Source organism: Rhinoraja longicauda, chromosome 27 (assembly GCF_053455715.1).
Source record: "Rhinoraja longicauda isolate Sanriku21f chromosome 27, sRhiLon1.1, whole genome shotgun sequence".
Taxonomy (NCBI): domain Eukaryota; kingdom Metazoa; phylum Chordata; class Chondrichthyes; order Rajiformes; family Arhynchobatidae; genus Rhinoraja; species Rhinoraja longicauda.
Window position 1 is genome coordinate 18835633 of NC_135979.1, and position 17954 is coordinate 18853586.

General features: G+C 42.9%; 1 protein-coding gene and 1 long non-coding RNA gene across 3 annotated transcripts in view; both read left to right on the top strand.

Moving 5' to 3' along the window:
• Nucleotides 1-6351, top strand: part of LOC144606861 (uncharacterized) — a 53130-nt gene extending 46779 nt beyond the window's left edge. For both annotated transcript variants that reach the window (XM_078423299.1, XM_078423300.1), the window contains exons 8-9: nt 20-118; nt 1939-6351. In XM_078423299.1, the coding sequence (XP_078279425.1) occupies nt 20-118; nt 1939-2202 (363 nt within the window). In that variant the 3' untranslated portion in view covers nt 2203-6351. The remainder of the gene's footprint in view (nt 1-19; nt 119-1938) is intronic.
• The window catches only part of LOC144606793 (uncharacterized), a 538285-nt gene that overhangs the window by 497426 nt on the left and 22905 nt on the right, over nt 1-17954 (top strand). The gene's annotated exons all lie outside the window — the stretch shown is intronic.

Here is a 17954-nt window from a genome sequence, read left to right on the forward strand (position 1 = left end):
TCTTTAAAAAACATTCCAGGACTACATGTGTGCTGTGATCAGCTGTGCTGGAGATACCTGCTACCAAAGCCAAGGTCCACAATTAGAATACTGTGCTGCCGATGAGCAGTACTGCAAGGTGAGACCAATCTAATTTTCATATTAATATTAAATATATGTAGGAAATATGAAAATATATATATAATGAGATACCATTTTGACTCCTTTATTTTAATGTCTTTTTATCAATGAAGGTCGTAACTTACTTAAAATAAACAGCCTAGATCTGTACTTTAATAGAAGGTGTAGAAGCTCCCACCTTGTCGGTGAGAGACCCAAAGGTGATCCTAGTGTACTTACAACGCAAGGCTTTCATATTTATAAAACTAACAAGTTAATACAGATAAGTGCTAGGTGTTGCCTTTTGGGAAATCAAACCAGGCCGGGACCTTTGCAGTGAATGCAAAGACTCTGGGGAATGTTGTCGAGCCAAGGGATCTAGGAGTGCAGGTATATATTTCCTTGAAAGTGGCATCACAGGTAGATAGGGTGGTCAAGAGTGCCTTTGTCACGTTGTCTTTCATCAGTTAAGGTACTGAGCATAGTATGGTCCAGTTGTACAAGGCAGTGGTTATGCCTCATTTGGAGTATTGTGTTCAGTTTTGCACACCCTGTTATGGGAAAGATGTTCCATGAAGCTGGAAAGGGTGCTAGGAAGATTTACGAGGATGTTGCCAGGACTCAAGGGCCTGAGCTACAGGGAGAGGTTGTGCAGGCTAGGACTTTATTCCTTAGAGCGCAGGAGGTTGAGGGGTGATCGCATAGATGTGTATAAGATCATGAGGGGAATAGATAGAGTATCTTACCCAGAGTAGGGGACTCGACAACCAGAGGATGTTGATGGGTATAGGTTTAATTTAGATAAATTTAATAGGAACCTGAGAGGCAACGTTTTCACACAGAGGGTGGTGGGTATATGGAACGAGCTGCCAAAAGAGGTAGTTGAGGCAGGAACTATTACAACATTTGAAAGATATTTGGACAGGTACATGGATAGGAAAGGTTCAGAAGGATATGGGCCAAACGCGGGCAGGTAGGACTAGTATTGATGGTCATCTTGATTGGCATGGGCAAGTTGGGCTGAAGGGACTGTGTCCACTGTATGCTCTATGACTTATTACTCTATGACTCTGTATTATGGGGGTTTGTGCAGCTTGAAATGAGTGGTCTGAGGTAAACCTCAAGGAATATGTCAAACAAAGTTTATTGATTCTCTTTCTCATCCAATTGCTGGGTCAGAAAGGGGGCTCATTCCTGAGGAAAATGATTCATTCACATTCATGGTCTTTTCCAATACAGTGCTTTAAATCACCAACAAAATGTTTTAAAGCTTGTCACAGCGTCATAGAGTCAAACAGCATGGAAACAGGGCCTTGGGGCCTAACTCGAACAAGACCAAGCTAGTGCCATTTGCCTGGGTTTGGCCCGTATCCCTCTTAAGCCTTTCCTATCCATGTCCATATGCATAAGCTGTGGTCACTTCCTCCAATAACTGCTTTTTAGACTCCATTAAATTCCTGTGAGGACTTTTATTTTGCACACAATGATGGCAGCAATTTCTGGTGTCAGCGATGAATCATTCTGCTCGTTCACCTTTTGCAAATGTACGGTGAGGATTGTGAAGAGTGACGATCTTTAGACTTTAGAGATACAGCACGCAAACTGGCCCTTCGGCCCACTGAGTCCGTGCCAACTAACGACCACCCCGTACACTAGCACTATCCGACACATAAGGGACAATTTACTATTTTTACCACGGGCAAATTAACCTACAGACATGCACGTCTTTGGGGAGTGGGAGGAAGCCAGAGCACCCGGAGAAAACCCACGGTAGTCAGGTTCGAACTCGGCTGCAATCTACGCTAACATATGTCCTTGGTTTCATCCTCTTTTCGACAGCTGGAAAAGGAGACAAGTTCCAGCCAATGGACTGGCGGCTGCGACGCTGATTGCAATACCATCTCATCTGGCTGTTCTTCCAACGGCGATGCACAAACGTGTGTCCAGGAGTGTTGCGAGGCCAACACCGAGTCCTCCTGCCTGACATTAGACGGACAGGAATATTTAATGGCATCTGCAAGCATGACCCAGTCCATGAAGGTGATTGTGTATGCAATTGCTATGTTCGCCTTGGCTAATCATTTTGCACTCTTTCGTTTTTAAAAGTAGGAGCCAGGAAATCACACCAGACTTTATATATTCAGGGCATAATTCAGACATCAGCATAAAACTGCATAAGCCTTTTTATGTCAGTATTCAAAATGAGCAGATATTTTTGTGAAACTTTATTACCCTTGATATAATTAAAACAACAGATTCCTCCACCCACAAGTAGATTTTAGTATAGATTATCTGTTTCAATTCTGAGTTGAGGTAATAGTTCTCTCTGTCTCTTTGCTTCTCTGTCTCCGACTGACTCCCTCTCTCTCTCTCTCTTCCCTCTTTTTCTCTCTCTCTCACTCATTCTCCAACTCTATGAGCACCAACGCTAATAAGATCAAGGGTTTCAAGTAAAAAATATTGGGAAGAGAACTGGAGATAAAAATAAAAATGTTAAAAGAATCACAAATGCAAAAATCACAACTTCTGTAGACACCACAGGATTTCTACAATGTTAAATGCTGCAATCTTAAAATATTTGGGGCTAATATTCATATTGGCTTTAACGAGCTATATTAAAATATATCCACACAAACATTCTAGTTGTGAAAGAAAACAACCTTATTTTTCAATATTTCTTATTTAACAAGAAGTTGCACAATGGGTGAGAAAATTAACACTGTCTACTTGCCAATCTTAAAATATACAATCAACCACAGGCCAAATCTAGCAGAGAAACCAGTGTTTATTCCTTGATATTTGACATTGAAATGGATATCAATGGCTTGGAATGTAAAGTGTGGACTGCAGATAGAGAGATATGAAACATTACCTTTTCTCAAATTTTCTTGTGTTATGGAACGTATGAAGAACCATACAGAAAAAGGCTTATGCAGTATATATATATATATAATGGATCTAAATAATCATAAATCATTGTAACGTCAAGTGATACGTATATAAGGGCCTGTTCAGTGCTGCAAGATTGCAATGTTGAAATAATGCAAGTTCTTTGTAAATAACAATAAGTTTCTGGATTAAAAGATGACAGGCCTAAGAAAGATTCAAGTTCTGCTCCACCTTACATTCACTATGAAACGGATGAGGTGCGGAAGGAAGAATAACAGTTTGGCAGAGTTAACATCAAGGTGTTCCAAAGGCCTCCTCACAGCATTCAGAAACTAGCAAGGGTCATTCTCTGCCCTAATATCCCCCTCGCAGATAATGGTATGAGCATTGATTTCTCCAACTTCAGATAGTTCCTCTGTCCCTCTCTATCCCGTCCCACTTCCCAGTTCTCCCACTGTCTTCCTGACTCCAACTACATCCTATCTTTGTCCCGCCCCCTCCCCTGACATCAGTCTGCAGAAGGGTCTCGACCCGAAACGTCACGCATTCCTTTTCTCCTGAGATGCTGCCTGATCCGCTGAGTTACTCCAGCATTTTGTGAAGGCACCTTCGATGCTAAACCAGAGGTAAATTCTGTTCCTTTCAGTTCTTTGCACAGACTGTTCAGCCCACACACACTCCTGCTCCAACATTCAATGTCGTGCTGATATTTTACCACAGCACCCATCCTACATCCCTTAATTCCCTTTAACTGGTGTCAGTATACTTAACAACACCAGCTTGAATGTTCGAGCTGGTTGTTTCTAATAGTTGCACATAAAGGTCGCTTATTCAGTCTGTGCAGTGAGCAATGTAACAAACCCACCCACCGTCTTTCCCCAACTGCAAGATAAGATTAGAAATGTACAGAAGTAACATTCAATGTTGAACAAAGTAGGCGTGAATAATGTTCATTGGGGTTTTTTTTACAAACAATTACTCTGTGAACACGAAGACAAACTTCCCCATTTATTATAGTCGAGAGAAATGGAGAGCGAGCTTGCTGTGGAAACATGTACAGGAGTATCTGGAAATTGTAACATGAAGCTAGGCGATCAGTCTAATCAGTTTGCATGGATATTTATTCCTCCATATGTTGAAATGGGCTAAACCACCTTATCTTCATATCTCTTCATCTTTCTGCCATTCATGTCCCTATCCTATCCACTCCTCGATATTGATATAGTTTTGCCCAAACCACAAATTAAAATAGAAGAAATATATCGAATTGACATTGCACATATTTTGTCACCTTCATCAATATTGGAATAAATGTTTGTGTGAGAGGAAGTTCACTTTTTAACCAGACCCAACACATTTCCTTTGATCTGAGCTTCCTCTATAATAGTACCAGAGAACAATTTCTACTCTGCAGCATTACTGCTAACTCTCCTGATCCACAAGTATATGCAATGAATTGGCATTATTTTTTACATTCATTCTGTGCCGTCTCAGTTCTGAACAGGTTCTTTACAAATTATCCGAGCAAATTTGAATATAACTCTGAATGAGTGTTGCTGCCATTGCATCTATAGCCAGCAATGCCATTGTGGGGCACGTGGCCAATCAGATTCTGGCAAGCTCTGGTCACCCTGCTTGATGTGAATACGCAGTTTATACCCTTGTCTTGTGACGTTTGCTTCAACCATAAAATGTACGTTTGACTGGCCTGTAATAAAATTTAAACAGAATTATATTTGTATAATGCTAAGGTAATGTATAGAATATGAATAAAGCATATACGAGAAATAATATTCTTCACTTGGTACAGAAATCTGTCTTTTTCTCCTTACACAATGACATTGGATTTTCATTAGCAGTGTGATTTCACGATTTTGTTTCAGATTGGTAATTAATAAGAGTTGTAGACTTTTTGCTTTTGTTGAAGGGGTGATTTAACCTCTCATAGAATTAACTGAAAGCAGTTGGCAGATTTGCTATCAGCATTGCAAGATTGCAACCATTGTATTCCTTCCATAAGGTGAGGCTCAGGACCAATAGCGTGTTCTTGCTTCAAAACAGCCTTCTCCAAGCGTTTTTAACAGTCATTCTCATGAAGCCCCCTCCTTTAGGACTGGGCCATTTTGTCATTTTGACCGTGCCAAGTCTGTAGTAAAAATAAAACGTGTTGACCATGTAGCAGCTGAGCTGATGCTTTGACGCGTTCCATTTTAATTAAGAGGCAATGGATAATAACACTAATGCAACTTTCAATTTTACACCATTAATTAATTACTCTCCTGACCTATATCCAAGATAACTCACTTGCCCTTCATCTCTTTAATGACTTCCACTTTCCGAACCCCAACTTCCTGATCTTTTCTATGGGCATTTGGTCACTCTACATCTCCATCCCATCCCCAACCAGGAAGGCCTTAAAGCTTTATTATCAACCCCGCTGACAAGGAAGGTGCCGTGGTAGTCTGGCGAGCTGATCTCTACCGCACTGAGGCCAGGCATCTCCTCCTCCCCATCTTTGGACCATGATCCCACAGATGAGCTCCAGGCCATAACCTCACAGACCATTTCTGATTTCATCACTTCTGGCAGTCTGCCTTCCACAGCCTCCAACCTTATTGTTTCCCAGCCCCGCACGGCCCGGTTTTACCTTCTCCCCAAAATCCATAAACACAACTGCCTTGGCAGACACATTGTTTCTGCCTTATCTCGTCCCACTGAACTGATTTCCTTGTACCTCGACTCCATTCTATCCCCCCTGGTCCAATCACTCCTGACCTATGTCCAAGATACCTCTCTTGCTCTTCGTCTCTTTAATGACTTCTGCATAATCGCATCTTCCTATTTCCACTCCTTTCTGCTATCTGCAGAGACCATTCTTTCCTGCAACCGCAGCGGATGCAAAACCTGTCCCTATACTTCCTCTTTTAAACCTTTATCTGCAGTTCCTTCCTACACTATATCATTTCATGTTGTATTACTGTAAAACCACGGCAACAGTACATTGGCTTGGCCGTGAGAAACTACCAATATTTTCAAAACAGAAAATGTATGAGCACAGCAAATGGCTTTATTGAATATTTCTTGAGTCTGCATTTAAGGTGAAAGGGCCTCCTAATATTTTTGATCAATGTAGAAAAAAACCCCCATATTATCTAGGTAACATTAATATAACTAACTCATTTTTTCCATTGTCTTATCATGGATATTTTTGAACAAAATTGCAGTAGAACACTGTTTTCAGCAGAACTGTTTTCCCAATGATGGCTTCAATTGCTTAGCTGCTATTGTTTGGATACGGTCGTTCTTTTTGTTTCAGGTAATCTTCATCAATACATGACTCTATGTGGCATTGATGTGTTATCAAATGAGCTCTAATAAAAATTAAACTCAAAAACACATGGTTTGCGGTGTCGTCTTTTTTCAGATTTAATAATACTGGATTTTAATGCTGTTTTATTTCTTTAATGAATGGTCCTGGATTTTTTGAGATGTGTTTGCATTTCCACGTGGAACTCCCTCCAAGACCACGAGGAAGCTTTAGACTCTTGCTCAAGCATACATGAAATCAGAAGTCCCAAACTCACTGAGAGGGGCATAGCATGGATTTCCCAACTGTTCTCACAGAGCCCAGTGGCAGATTGCCAACTTTCCACACTTTTCCAACAGTTTCGTTAGGAAATTTGCCCACTCAACCTCATTCTGATTAGGTTAGACAACTCCATTAATTTCTATGCAAACGGCTGGTTGTAAGGGAGATCAATTAATTAACCGAAGTGCGTTAAATTGTCCTAAGTGTCTTGTATTGTTTTGGTGTTTTCAGATATTTCTATATTTTTAAAAAATAAACGTTTTTCATAAGGTGATTAAATTTTCTTGGTTTTGGAGACATTCAAAATATTTCCCAATTTTGGCAGCCATTTTGGGTTAACTGGTTCCTAAAGTATTTCTGTTTATGCTGGGCCTGTTTAGGTTCTGCTTTATGGTAGTGTAATAATCAATGTCATCAGGGAAGCTAACACGGCAACATCCTCTCCAGTTAACTCAAGGCCTAGTGAAGAGGGGTGACAGGTTAATTGTGTGTGTCTCCTCCATTAGGGGGCCCAAGTAGTTGGTATGGCTCAAGAAATGTGTACAATGCAACCGGCATGATCAACTAATACTCACAAATATTCACAATAAATTACACACAAGTTAGAAATGTTATGCTGTGGATATCCACAGATTATTCCCATAAACAAAGGGCAATATGCAGGTAAATTATATGATCACACTAAGCGTTACCAGCATTTTTAATATATTCTACAAATAAAAATATATTTTCGGTAGGTCTACCTACCGAAAATATAATTTTATTTATAGAATATATTAAAAATGCTGGTAACGCTTAGTGTAATCATATAATTTACCTGCATATTGCCCTATATATATATAATCTACCTACCGAAAATATATTTTTATTTATAGAATATATTAAAAAATATATATAGTCTACCTACCGAAAATATATTAAAAATCTTCCAGCACCTAGAAGTATTATTTATATATATATATATATATATATATATATATATAATACTTCTGGGTGCTGGAAGATTTTACTTTCATATTCTTCTGATAATTATTATTTATACTGTATTTTTAACCAAATTAAGCATCATTTGGGTTACACAAATATGCGTGATCAAGTTATTGAGTACTATTTTAAATGCAGTTATAGCTTATAGATTTCTGCTGAGTCCTTCCAGCATTGCCCACTGTTCTCAAGAGAGCTGCTGCCTCACAACACCAGAGACCTGGGGTCGATCCTGACATGGGGTGCTGCCTGTGTAGAATTTGCACATTCTCACGGTGCTCTGTTTTGCTCCCACTTCCCAAAGGCATGTGGGTTTGTCGGTTAATTGGCCTCTGTAAATTACCCGTAGTGTTTAGGGAGTGGATGAGAAAGTGGGATAACATAGAACTCGTGTGAACAGGTGATCAACGATTCAGTCATCAATGCATGGACTCAGTGGGCCGAAGGGCCTGTTTCCATGTTGTATCTTTCAATCAATCAAGATTTAAGACATATCAAGCTTGATCTTGTTAAATGGAATTGATGTGGATATATTGACAATTGTTGCTGTTATTCCATTTAATGATGTTTGTCTGCATTTTGCTGCATGTGGAGAATAAATAAATTAATTAATTTGTAATTGTTCTGCAAATAATGTGTAATAGAATAATCTTGTGGACTGACAAGGCTACTGTCATATTCCCTGTGATGAATGAGTTTCAGTAATGTCCATGCTACATGATCAGAGACAGATGGCTCCAGCCCCATAAAGCTTGGAGATTTCCTCAGAACCTCTATTTTGAAAAAGACTCTCGACCCAAAACATCACCCATTCCTTCTCTCCAGAGATGCTGCCTGTCCCGCTGAGTTACTCCAGCTTTTTCGTAATCATATCGTAATTTATTAGCCAAGTATGTTTTGCAACATACGAGGAATTTGGTTACAGTCATACCAAAAAAGCAACAAGACACACAACTACATAAAAATTTAACATAAACATCCACCACAGTGGCTCCTCCAGCAATCCCCGCACACTAACTCTATCCTGCACACACTAGGGAAAATTTACAATTAGAACCAAGCCAATTAGCTTATAATCATGTACGTCTTAGGAGCGTGGGAGGAAACCGGAGCACCCGGAGAAAACCCAGCAGGTCACAAGATGAACGTATAAATTCCCTACAGACAGTGCCCGTCGTCGGGAACAAACCCGGGTCTCTGGCGCTGAAAGGCAGCAACTCTACTGCTACACCACCGTTCCTGGTGCCTGGTGTTCTTTAAGATCTGCTTCTTTGACCGTTCTCTTCAACATCTATCCTGTTGACTCTTCTTAAGTACTTTGGGAAATTCTCTCTTGGTAAAGGTGGAATAAGTGTAAGTGCAATTTGGTATTACACTGTGTGGTTTCTAGCATTGCCCATGCAAAATCGTTGATACACGTGAATATTTAATACTATTTTCATCCTTTTATTTTGTTTTAGAAAGCTATTTGATCTGAAGTTTCAGTAAATAATCAGGGTTACTTTCAGCATTCCAATCAGAACAACTGCTGAGTTTCACTTGACTGTGTTGAGTTTGCTTCATGACTGCGATATCTCAAATTGCTTTGTACAGAAGGTGTTGACTTAAGTTTCAATCGACACATGAGTAATGAAAACATTATTCCCACAGGAGTGAGCTGCTCCTGGGCATTGTATTACACTCAGCAACTCCACAAAGTAAATGACCCCTGAGTTCATGTGGCTGATTTCGCAAAATGAACTTTGATTTACTGCTCAAAATAAAAGACTAATAAGAGAATATTAGTCTATTAGAATATTAGAACGGTGAAGATATTGGTGTGCGCATGCACCTATCTCAGACAGGGTGTTCAAGGGCAGACTGCTGGTGTCAGTTAAGGAACAGTTAGATGGCATGAAAGAAAGAAACTAATATCCACTTGGGGCTGAGGACCTGTTTCGCTGCCGTATAACACTGTGACTCTATTAAGAAATAAATCAAATGTCTCCTCATATTTGACTATTCTGTATATCTTCTTTTATGTAAATGCTTTATTACTTTATTTGAATTTTTTAAATTTTTATTTTTGGTTTTATTGCAGTGTTAGAGATACAGCATGGTAATAGACCCATCGTTCCACCAAGTCCAGGCGACCATCGATCGCCCATTCGCACTGGCTCAGAATCAGAATTACCTTTATCGTCATCCAAAAGAACAAGTCTTTTGGACGAAATTCCGTCACCCTCAGTCCGACAATAAGAGCAATAAAAATAAGCAATAGCACACACAATCACAAACCAACACAAAACAAAAAAAAGAAACATCCATCACAGTGAGTCTCCTCCAGTCACCTCCTCACTGTAATGGAAGGCCAGAATGTCTTTTCTCTTCCCCTGCCGTCTTCTCCCGCGGTCAGGCTGTTGAAGTTGCCACGTTCCAAACCGCGCCAGACGGTGAAAGGTCCGCAGCGGGCCGACCCAAGCCCCGCGATTCGGGGCGGACGAAGACGTTGCCGCTGCACGTCGGGGCGGTCGTGGCTCCCGACATTGAAGCCCCCGCCGGGCAGAGAAAAATCCCGCGGCCTATTCCAGGCCACGCCGGACAATGAAAGGTCCGCAGTGGGCCGACCCAAGCCCCACGATTTGGGGCGGGCGAAGAGGCTGCTGCTGCCAGAGCTCCCGCATCCACTCCCTACAAACTAGGGCCAATTTATAGAGACCAATTAACCTACAAACCTGCATGTCTTTGGGATGCAAGAGGAAAGCAAACTCCACAAAGGCAGATCTGAGGTCAGGATCAAACCCGGGTCTTTGGCGCTGTGAGGCAGCAACTCTACCAGCTGCGCCACTTTTAATTCAGCTTATTTTAATCTACTGCTGGCTGTGTTTATGTTATCTTAACAAACTAGTGAAGGCAATTCAAGTAAGAGCTACATGCTCTCTGAGTGAGCCACTTCTCACTGTCTTACACATTTTTCTTTGAGGATCAATCCACTGCGTTGAAATTTGTAATTAATCGCACCAGGCCTTTCAGCAATGCAATGGACAACATAACTTTTGCTGTGTATGGTAAATATGCTTCATCGCCCCTTCACTTCCTTTTTATGAGATATCTCCCAATGATACAATTACAATTATAGAGATGCAAAAATGCATGAGAGGAATAGGTTGGGTAGATGCACAGAGTCTCTTGCTCAGAGTAGGGGAATCAAGAACCAGAGGACATAGGTTTAAGGTGAGGGGGGATTTAATAGGAACCGGAGGGGTAACTTTTTTACACAGGTGGGTATATGGAACAAACCACTGGAGGAGGTAGTTAAGGCAGGTAGTATCGCAACATTTAAGAAACATTTGGACAGGTACATGGATAGGACAGGTTTAGAGGGATATGACCCAAACACAGACATGTTGGTCGATGTGCGCAGGTTGGGTCAAAGGGCCTGTTTCCACGCGTTATGACTCTATGATACATTTCGGTCTGCCTTGACTCAAATGCACAGTGACCAAATGTTCTTCAACGCCATCTGTGTCATATTGCAGGCACAGAGATCAGTAAGGTCACCCTGCCCTTGTGATATCTAAACATTTCATAGGCAGACAATGAGAGAAACTGAAAATTATTACAGTACTGAATACATATTTAACAGGATAAACAGTGAACAATATCATGGTGGGGAAGTCTAATGATTTAGAACAGGTTTTAAATAATGTGTTCTACATAGACAATAGACAATAGACAATAGGTGCAGGAGTAGGCCATTCGGCCCTTCGAGCCAGCACCGCCATTCAATGTGATCATGGCTGATCATTCTCAATCAGTACCCCGTTCCTGCTTTCTCCCCATACCCCCTGACTCCGCTATCCTTAAGAGCTCTATCTAGCTCTCTCTTGAATGTATTCAGAGAATTGGCCTCCACTGCCCTCTGAGGCAGAGAATTCCACAGATTCACAACTCTCTGACTAAAAAAGTTTTGCCTCATCTCTGTTCTAAATGGTCTACCCCTTATTCTTAAACTGTGGCCCCTGGTTCTGGACTCCCCCAACATTGGGAACATGTTTCCTGCCTCTAACATGTCCAACCCCTTAATAATCTTATACATTTCGATAAGATCCCCTCTCATCCTTCTAAATTCCAGTGTATACAAACCTAGTCGCTCCAGTCTTTCAACATATGACAGTCCCGCCATTCCGGGAATTAACCTAGTAAACCTACGCTGCACGCCCTCAATAGCAAGAATATCCTTCCTCAAATTTGGAGACCAAAACTGCACACAGTACTCCAGGTGCGGTCTCACTAGGGCCCTGTACAACTGCAGAAGGACCTCTTTGCTCCTATACTCAACTCCTCTTGTTATGAAGGCCAACATGCCATTGGCTTTCTTCATTCCCGCTGTACCTGCATGCTTCCTTTCAGTGACTGATGCACTAAGACACCCAGATCACGTTGTACGTCCCCTTTTCCTAACTTGACACCATTCAAATAATAATCTGCCTTCCTATTCTTACCACCAAAGTGGATAACCTCACACTTATCCACATTAAACTGCATCTGCCATGCATCCGCCCACTCACATCTATATTCTCCAGATAGGTAAGTAAAATTATATTGCACGCTCACAGTCAATCCTATGATCAACAGTAAATTAACCATCTTGTTCACTGACAGAAAACGGAGAGTTGTGGTGGAAGGACAATCTTCCAGCTGGAGGTCTATGACCAGTGGAGTTTCATAGGGATCTGCTGAGCCTTCTGCCCTTTGTGATATATATAAAAGTCTTAGATGTAAATGTAGATGGGTGGGTTAACAAGTGTGCAGATGACACAAAGATTGGTGGGGTGCGGACTGTGAGAAAGATTGTCAAAGTATGCAGCCAGGATAAGGATCACCTATAGAAATGGAGGGCAGAAATGACAGATGGAGTGTAAACCAAGCAAGAGGGAGGTATTACACTTTGGGTCTCAAATGTAAGGGGGAAATCTATATACTAAAAGTCTCGTTTGTTTGTTTGTTTGTTCCTGAACTACAGGCAAAATGGTACACGATAGTGCAACATTTTTTGGCCCACCTTACTCACCGTTGTCCTTTTGGTGCTAATGAAAGAAGTTTCATTAAAATCGGTGTTATATTTTTAAAGTTATTTATATTTTAAAGTTTAAATCTATCTCCTAGGGAGGGAGGGGGAGGGAGGGAGGGAGGGAGGGAGGGAGGAGAAAGGGGGTTGAGGGGGATGAAGTAAGGGGGAGGGGAAGGGGAAAGGGGAAGGGGAAAGGGAGAGGGGGGGAGGAGGGGGGAAGAGGGGAGGAGGGGGGAAGAGAGGGTGCTGCACCAATGCAGGAGAGGTTTGGGCCCAATGGGTCCACGGTCTAGTATACAATAAATGGCATGAGTCTTAACAGCATTGATGTACACGGGATCTTAGGGTCCAACTCCATACCCGTTGAAAGTAGTAATGTAAGTAGATAGAGTGCTATGGAAGGCACATGGAATGCTTGCCTTCGTTGACTGTAAGAGTCATGGATGTTACGATGTCACTTTATAGGACTTGTACTCGGCAGCATTTGGAGTATCCTATGCAGTTCTGGTTGCCCTTTTACAGAAAGGAAGTGGAGACTTTGGAAAGGTTGCAGAAGAGGTCTACCAGAACGATGCCTGGATTAGAGAATATTAGCCACAGGGGGAGGTTGGACAGACTTGAATTGTTTTCTCTGGAAAGCTGGAGGTTAAGGTGACGTCTAATAAAATCATCTAAAATTATGAGAGGCTGAGATAGGTTAGACACTGTATTCCCAGGATGAAAATATCATAGACTAGTGTGCATTGCTTTAAGGTGAGAGGGGCAAAGTTTACAGGTGATGAAAGAGGAGGGGAAGTTGCATTATTGGTCACAGTAGTGGTGGGAGATTACATTACTGATAGTTCATCCCGTGAGGATATATGGGTGGAGCTGAGAAATAAGAAAGGGATCACAAAATGCTGGAGTAACTCAGCGGGTCAGGCAGCATCTCAGGAGAGAAGGAATGGGTGACATTTCGGGTCGAGACCCTTCTTCAGACTGATGGATCCTGAGATGCTGCCTGACCCGCTGAGTTACTCCAGCATTTTGTGATACCTTCGATTTGTACCAGCATCTGCAGTTATTTTCCTACTGACATCAGTCTGAAGAAGGGTCTCGACCCGAAACGTCACCCATTCCTTCTCTCCTGAGATGCTGCCTGACCCGCTGAGTTACTCCAGCATTTTGTGATACCTTCGATTTGTACCGGTATCTGCAGTTATTTTCCTACACAGAAAGAAAGGAATGATCACCTTGTTGGGAGTGTTCTACAGGTCGCCAAATAGTCAATAGAAATTAGAAGAGCAAACATGCCTTGGCAGCTGCAGTCATTGTGGGGGATTTCATCTCCCTTAATATTGACTGGAAATGTCATAGTGCAAAAAGTTTAGATGGGTCAGAATTAGTCAAATGTGATCATGAACTTTTCCTCAGGCAATATGTAGAGGGCCCGATGTGGGAGAGGGCAATGCTTCAGGTCTGTAGAAGGGTTCTGACCTGAAACGTCACCTGCTCCTTTACTCCCGAGATGCTGCCTGACCTGCTGAGTTACTCCAGCATTTTGTGTCTATCTTAATCATGTGTAATATGTTTCTATTCAATGTGCTCCCTCTAAAAGTGTCACGTTTAAATTCCTGAGGAGAGTCTCAGATTGATATAAGTCGTGTCGACCAAAAGGTTGAGTTTTAGATTTAGTTTTAGAGATACAGCAAAGAAACAGGCCCTTCACCCACCGAGTCCATGCCGACCAGCGATCATCCATTCACTCTGGTTCTTTATTATGCCACTCTTTCTTCCACTCCCGACACACCAGGGGCAATTTTATAGCATCCATTAACTGCTACAAAGCTACACATCTTTGGACTGTGGAAGGAAATCGGAGCAACCAGAGGGAACCCACATGTTCACAGGGAGAACGTGCAAACTCCACACAGATCTCATCTACAGGGGGACTCCACACAGGTGCTCATCTACAGGGAGATTCCACGCAGGATCTCATCTACTTAGCTGTTAGTCAGGTACAATCTGCCTTCTGAGTGCTTTTCAGTTAAATTGGATTATCTCACTCTGTTGCGGCCAATACCTTGAGCAATTCTGCTTCATTTCACAACTGTAGCAGTGTCCCCAGTTCTAGCGCTGCTCCACAGATAGGTGATTACAGTTCACAACTAATTGGCCAGGTTTAGTTTAGTTTGGTTTAGTTTAGAGATGCAGCATGGAAACAAACCCAACAGTCTGCGTTGACCAATCGCCAATAGACAATAGACAATAGGTGCAGGAGCCAGCACCGCCTTCGAGCCAGCACCGCCATTCAATGTGATCATGGCTGATCATTCTCAATCAGTACCCCGTTCCTGCCTTCTCCCCATACCCCCTGACTCCGCTATCCTTAAGAGCTCTGTCCAGCTCTCTCTTGAATGCATTCAGAGAATTGGCCTCCACTGCCTTCTGAGGTAGAGAATTCCACAGATTCACAACTCTCTGACTGAAAAAGTTTTTCCTCATCTCAGTTCTAAATGGCCTACCCCTTATTCGTAAACTGTGGCCCCTTGTTCTGGACTCCCCCAACATAGGGAACATGTTTCCTGCCTCTAACGTGTCCAACCCCTTAATAATCTTATACGTTTCGATAAGATCTCCTCTCATCCTTCTAAATTCCAGTGTATACAAGCCTAGTCGCTCCAGTCTTTCAACATATGATAGCCCCGCCATTCCGGGAATTAACCTCGTAAACCTACGCTGCACGACCTGTACAGTAGTTCTGTGTTATCCTACGTACCAGGGGCAGTTTACAGAAGCCAATTAACCCACAAACCTGCATCTCTATGGAATGCGTGAGGAAACCAGAGCACCTGGAGAAAACCCGCACGGTCACGGGGAGAACGAGGAAACTAGGTAGAGGCAGGATTGAACCTGAGTCTCTGGCGCTGTAAAGCAGCAACTCTACCGCTGCTCCCCCGTGTTATCTCTGCTCTAGTCATTTGGTTGAATGGATTACTAGGCAGATGGCCACAGTTCTAGATAGGGAGATATATTTAAGTCACGTCTGCTACAAACACAAGCAGTGTAACTACTTCCACCTGCTTCGGCTTGGAACTTCCCTTCAGGTGGTTGAGCAACATTCTGCGGCTCGAGTGACAGTCGAAGGCTTTACTTTGCTGCTGCTCCCATTTTACTCTTCACACAGCTCCCAGAACCAGGGACGGGTAGGTCGTCAGCAGGACTGAAGTCAGTCCCAGTGTATGTTCAGGAAGGATAGCAATTCATTCTTCCCTACGCATAATGAAAGCATGGAATAGTCTTCACCCTACAATAGTTACTCAACCAGAAGCAACTAAATTTAAGGCAGCTCTTCTTCTCCAAGAAGCCCTTCTTGCTTAAGTCCATACTCCGCCACCTCCAGTTTAAATTCCATTTGGAATATTTTGGAGGACCAAGAGCCAAGAACTGCAGATGCTGGTTTAAACCGAAGATGGACACAAAAAGCTGGAGTAACTCAGCAGGTCAGGCAGCAGCTCTTCAGCCTGAGTTCCAACAGTACGAGTCACTAGTGTTGGAGTCTGCAGCGTAGAGGCTGTGAGCCTGCTGCTGAGCCTGGAACTCAGTCTAAAGAAGGGTCTCCACCCGAAAAGTCACCTATTCCTTTTCTCCAGAGTTGCTGTCTGACTCGCTGAGTTACTCCAGCTTTTTTGTGTCTTTCTCCAGTGTATGTTAAGATAGACACAAAATGCTGGAGCATCTCAGAGGGTCAGGCAACATCGCTGGAGAAAGACACTGGTGTTACGGGTGAAAAAGACCCACTGAGTTACTCCAGCTTTTTGTGTCTATCTTCTGTAAACCGATAAGTCCGCAGTTCCGTCCAACACACCCAGCGTATGTTAATGACTCTAAACATAATGACTTACAGTATGTGGGTTTGCCTGTTGTGAACAATCAAGGCGTGCGTTACTTTGTGGACCAGGTGATCTTTGGCAGCATTCTAGAAGTGCAATCACAAGTCTTGTTGGCACAGAATCTACCCTCAGGGGTGGTTTGGAGCAGAAGGGAATTGTGCTTGGTGGAATAGCTTCAGTAGCCTGGTTTATTATTAAGAGGAAGAGATGACAAACACACAGCAGCTGGGGTCAAGTTGCACAACAAACATCAGTCAATTATCTGATTAGCTGAGTTTCCAATATGTTTCCCATTGAGCTGACTGCTTACCTTGAACTAGAAGGAGACATTTGACTGCTTTGTATAATTAGAGCACGAAATACATCGTGGAGGGAAAGTAATAAAGCCACAAACTGAGTGTGGTACATTGTGAAGCACATTACTCTTTAGATAAGTCATTGGACCAAAGCTCTGCCTCTCACCCTCTCATTCTGTTCTCGCTGCTTATACCTTGGCTTTATGCACTTTTGGCTCATTTCTGAGACTGTGGACCGTGGGTTGTTTGTTACTTCCAGCCTCTTGTTCAGCCCTCTAACACATCTGAGATGTCCTTTCAGTAGTAAGTGTGGTTTTGCCGCTGCTGTCGTAGATGGGTCCCTCACCACATCTCCTCCGTGTCCTGTGGTTCTGCTCTCGCCCCCCCCCCCCCCCTGCCTGGATGGAACAAGGATCGACCTCCCATTGTCCTTTCCTTTAAACCTCCCCAGCCTCCACTCCCAACACCCCATTCTCCGATGTTTCTGCCGCCCTCAACGTGATCCCGCCACCAGTCACACCTTCCCATTCCCATCCTACCTCTGCCGGCTTTCCGCAGAGACCGCTCCCTCCGCAACTCTATGGTTCACCCATCCCTACCCCCCCCGAACCACCCCCTCCCCACGTACTCTCCCCTGCAACACCTGTGCCTATAGCTCCTTCTGCACGTCCATCCAGGGATGCCAGCAGTCCTTCCAGGTGAGGCAGAGATTCGTGTGCACCTCCTCCACCCACATCCACTGCATTTGATGTTCCCAATATCGGTTGACTCAGTGAGACCAAGTGTAGACTTGACGACCGTTTCACCAAACACCTGCGCTTGGTCCGTCAAGGCCTACTGGATCTCCCGGGTGCTAACCACTTTAACTCCTTTACGCATTCCCATACTGACCTTTCTGACCTGGATCTCCTCTATTGCCAGAGTGAGGCCACTTGCAAACTGGAGGGATAGCAGCTCATATTCTGCTTGGGCAACTTACAACATTGAATTCTAGGTTTTCATGTAACTAACCTACAAATAACTCCCTACACCTTTTCCACCCCACTATTTTCCCCTCTCTTCCCTGTGTTCCACTGGGAATCACATTCATTTCTCCCCTTGCCCCTTCCCCCAAACCCTTCCATCTATGTTCTTTCTAGCTTCACAATTCATACCTCTTCTATCCAATCTCA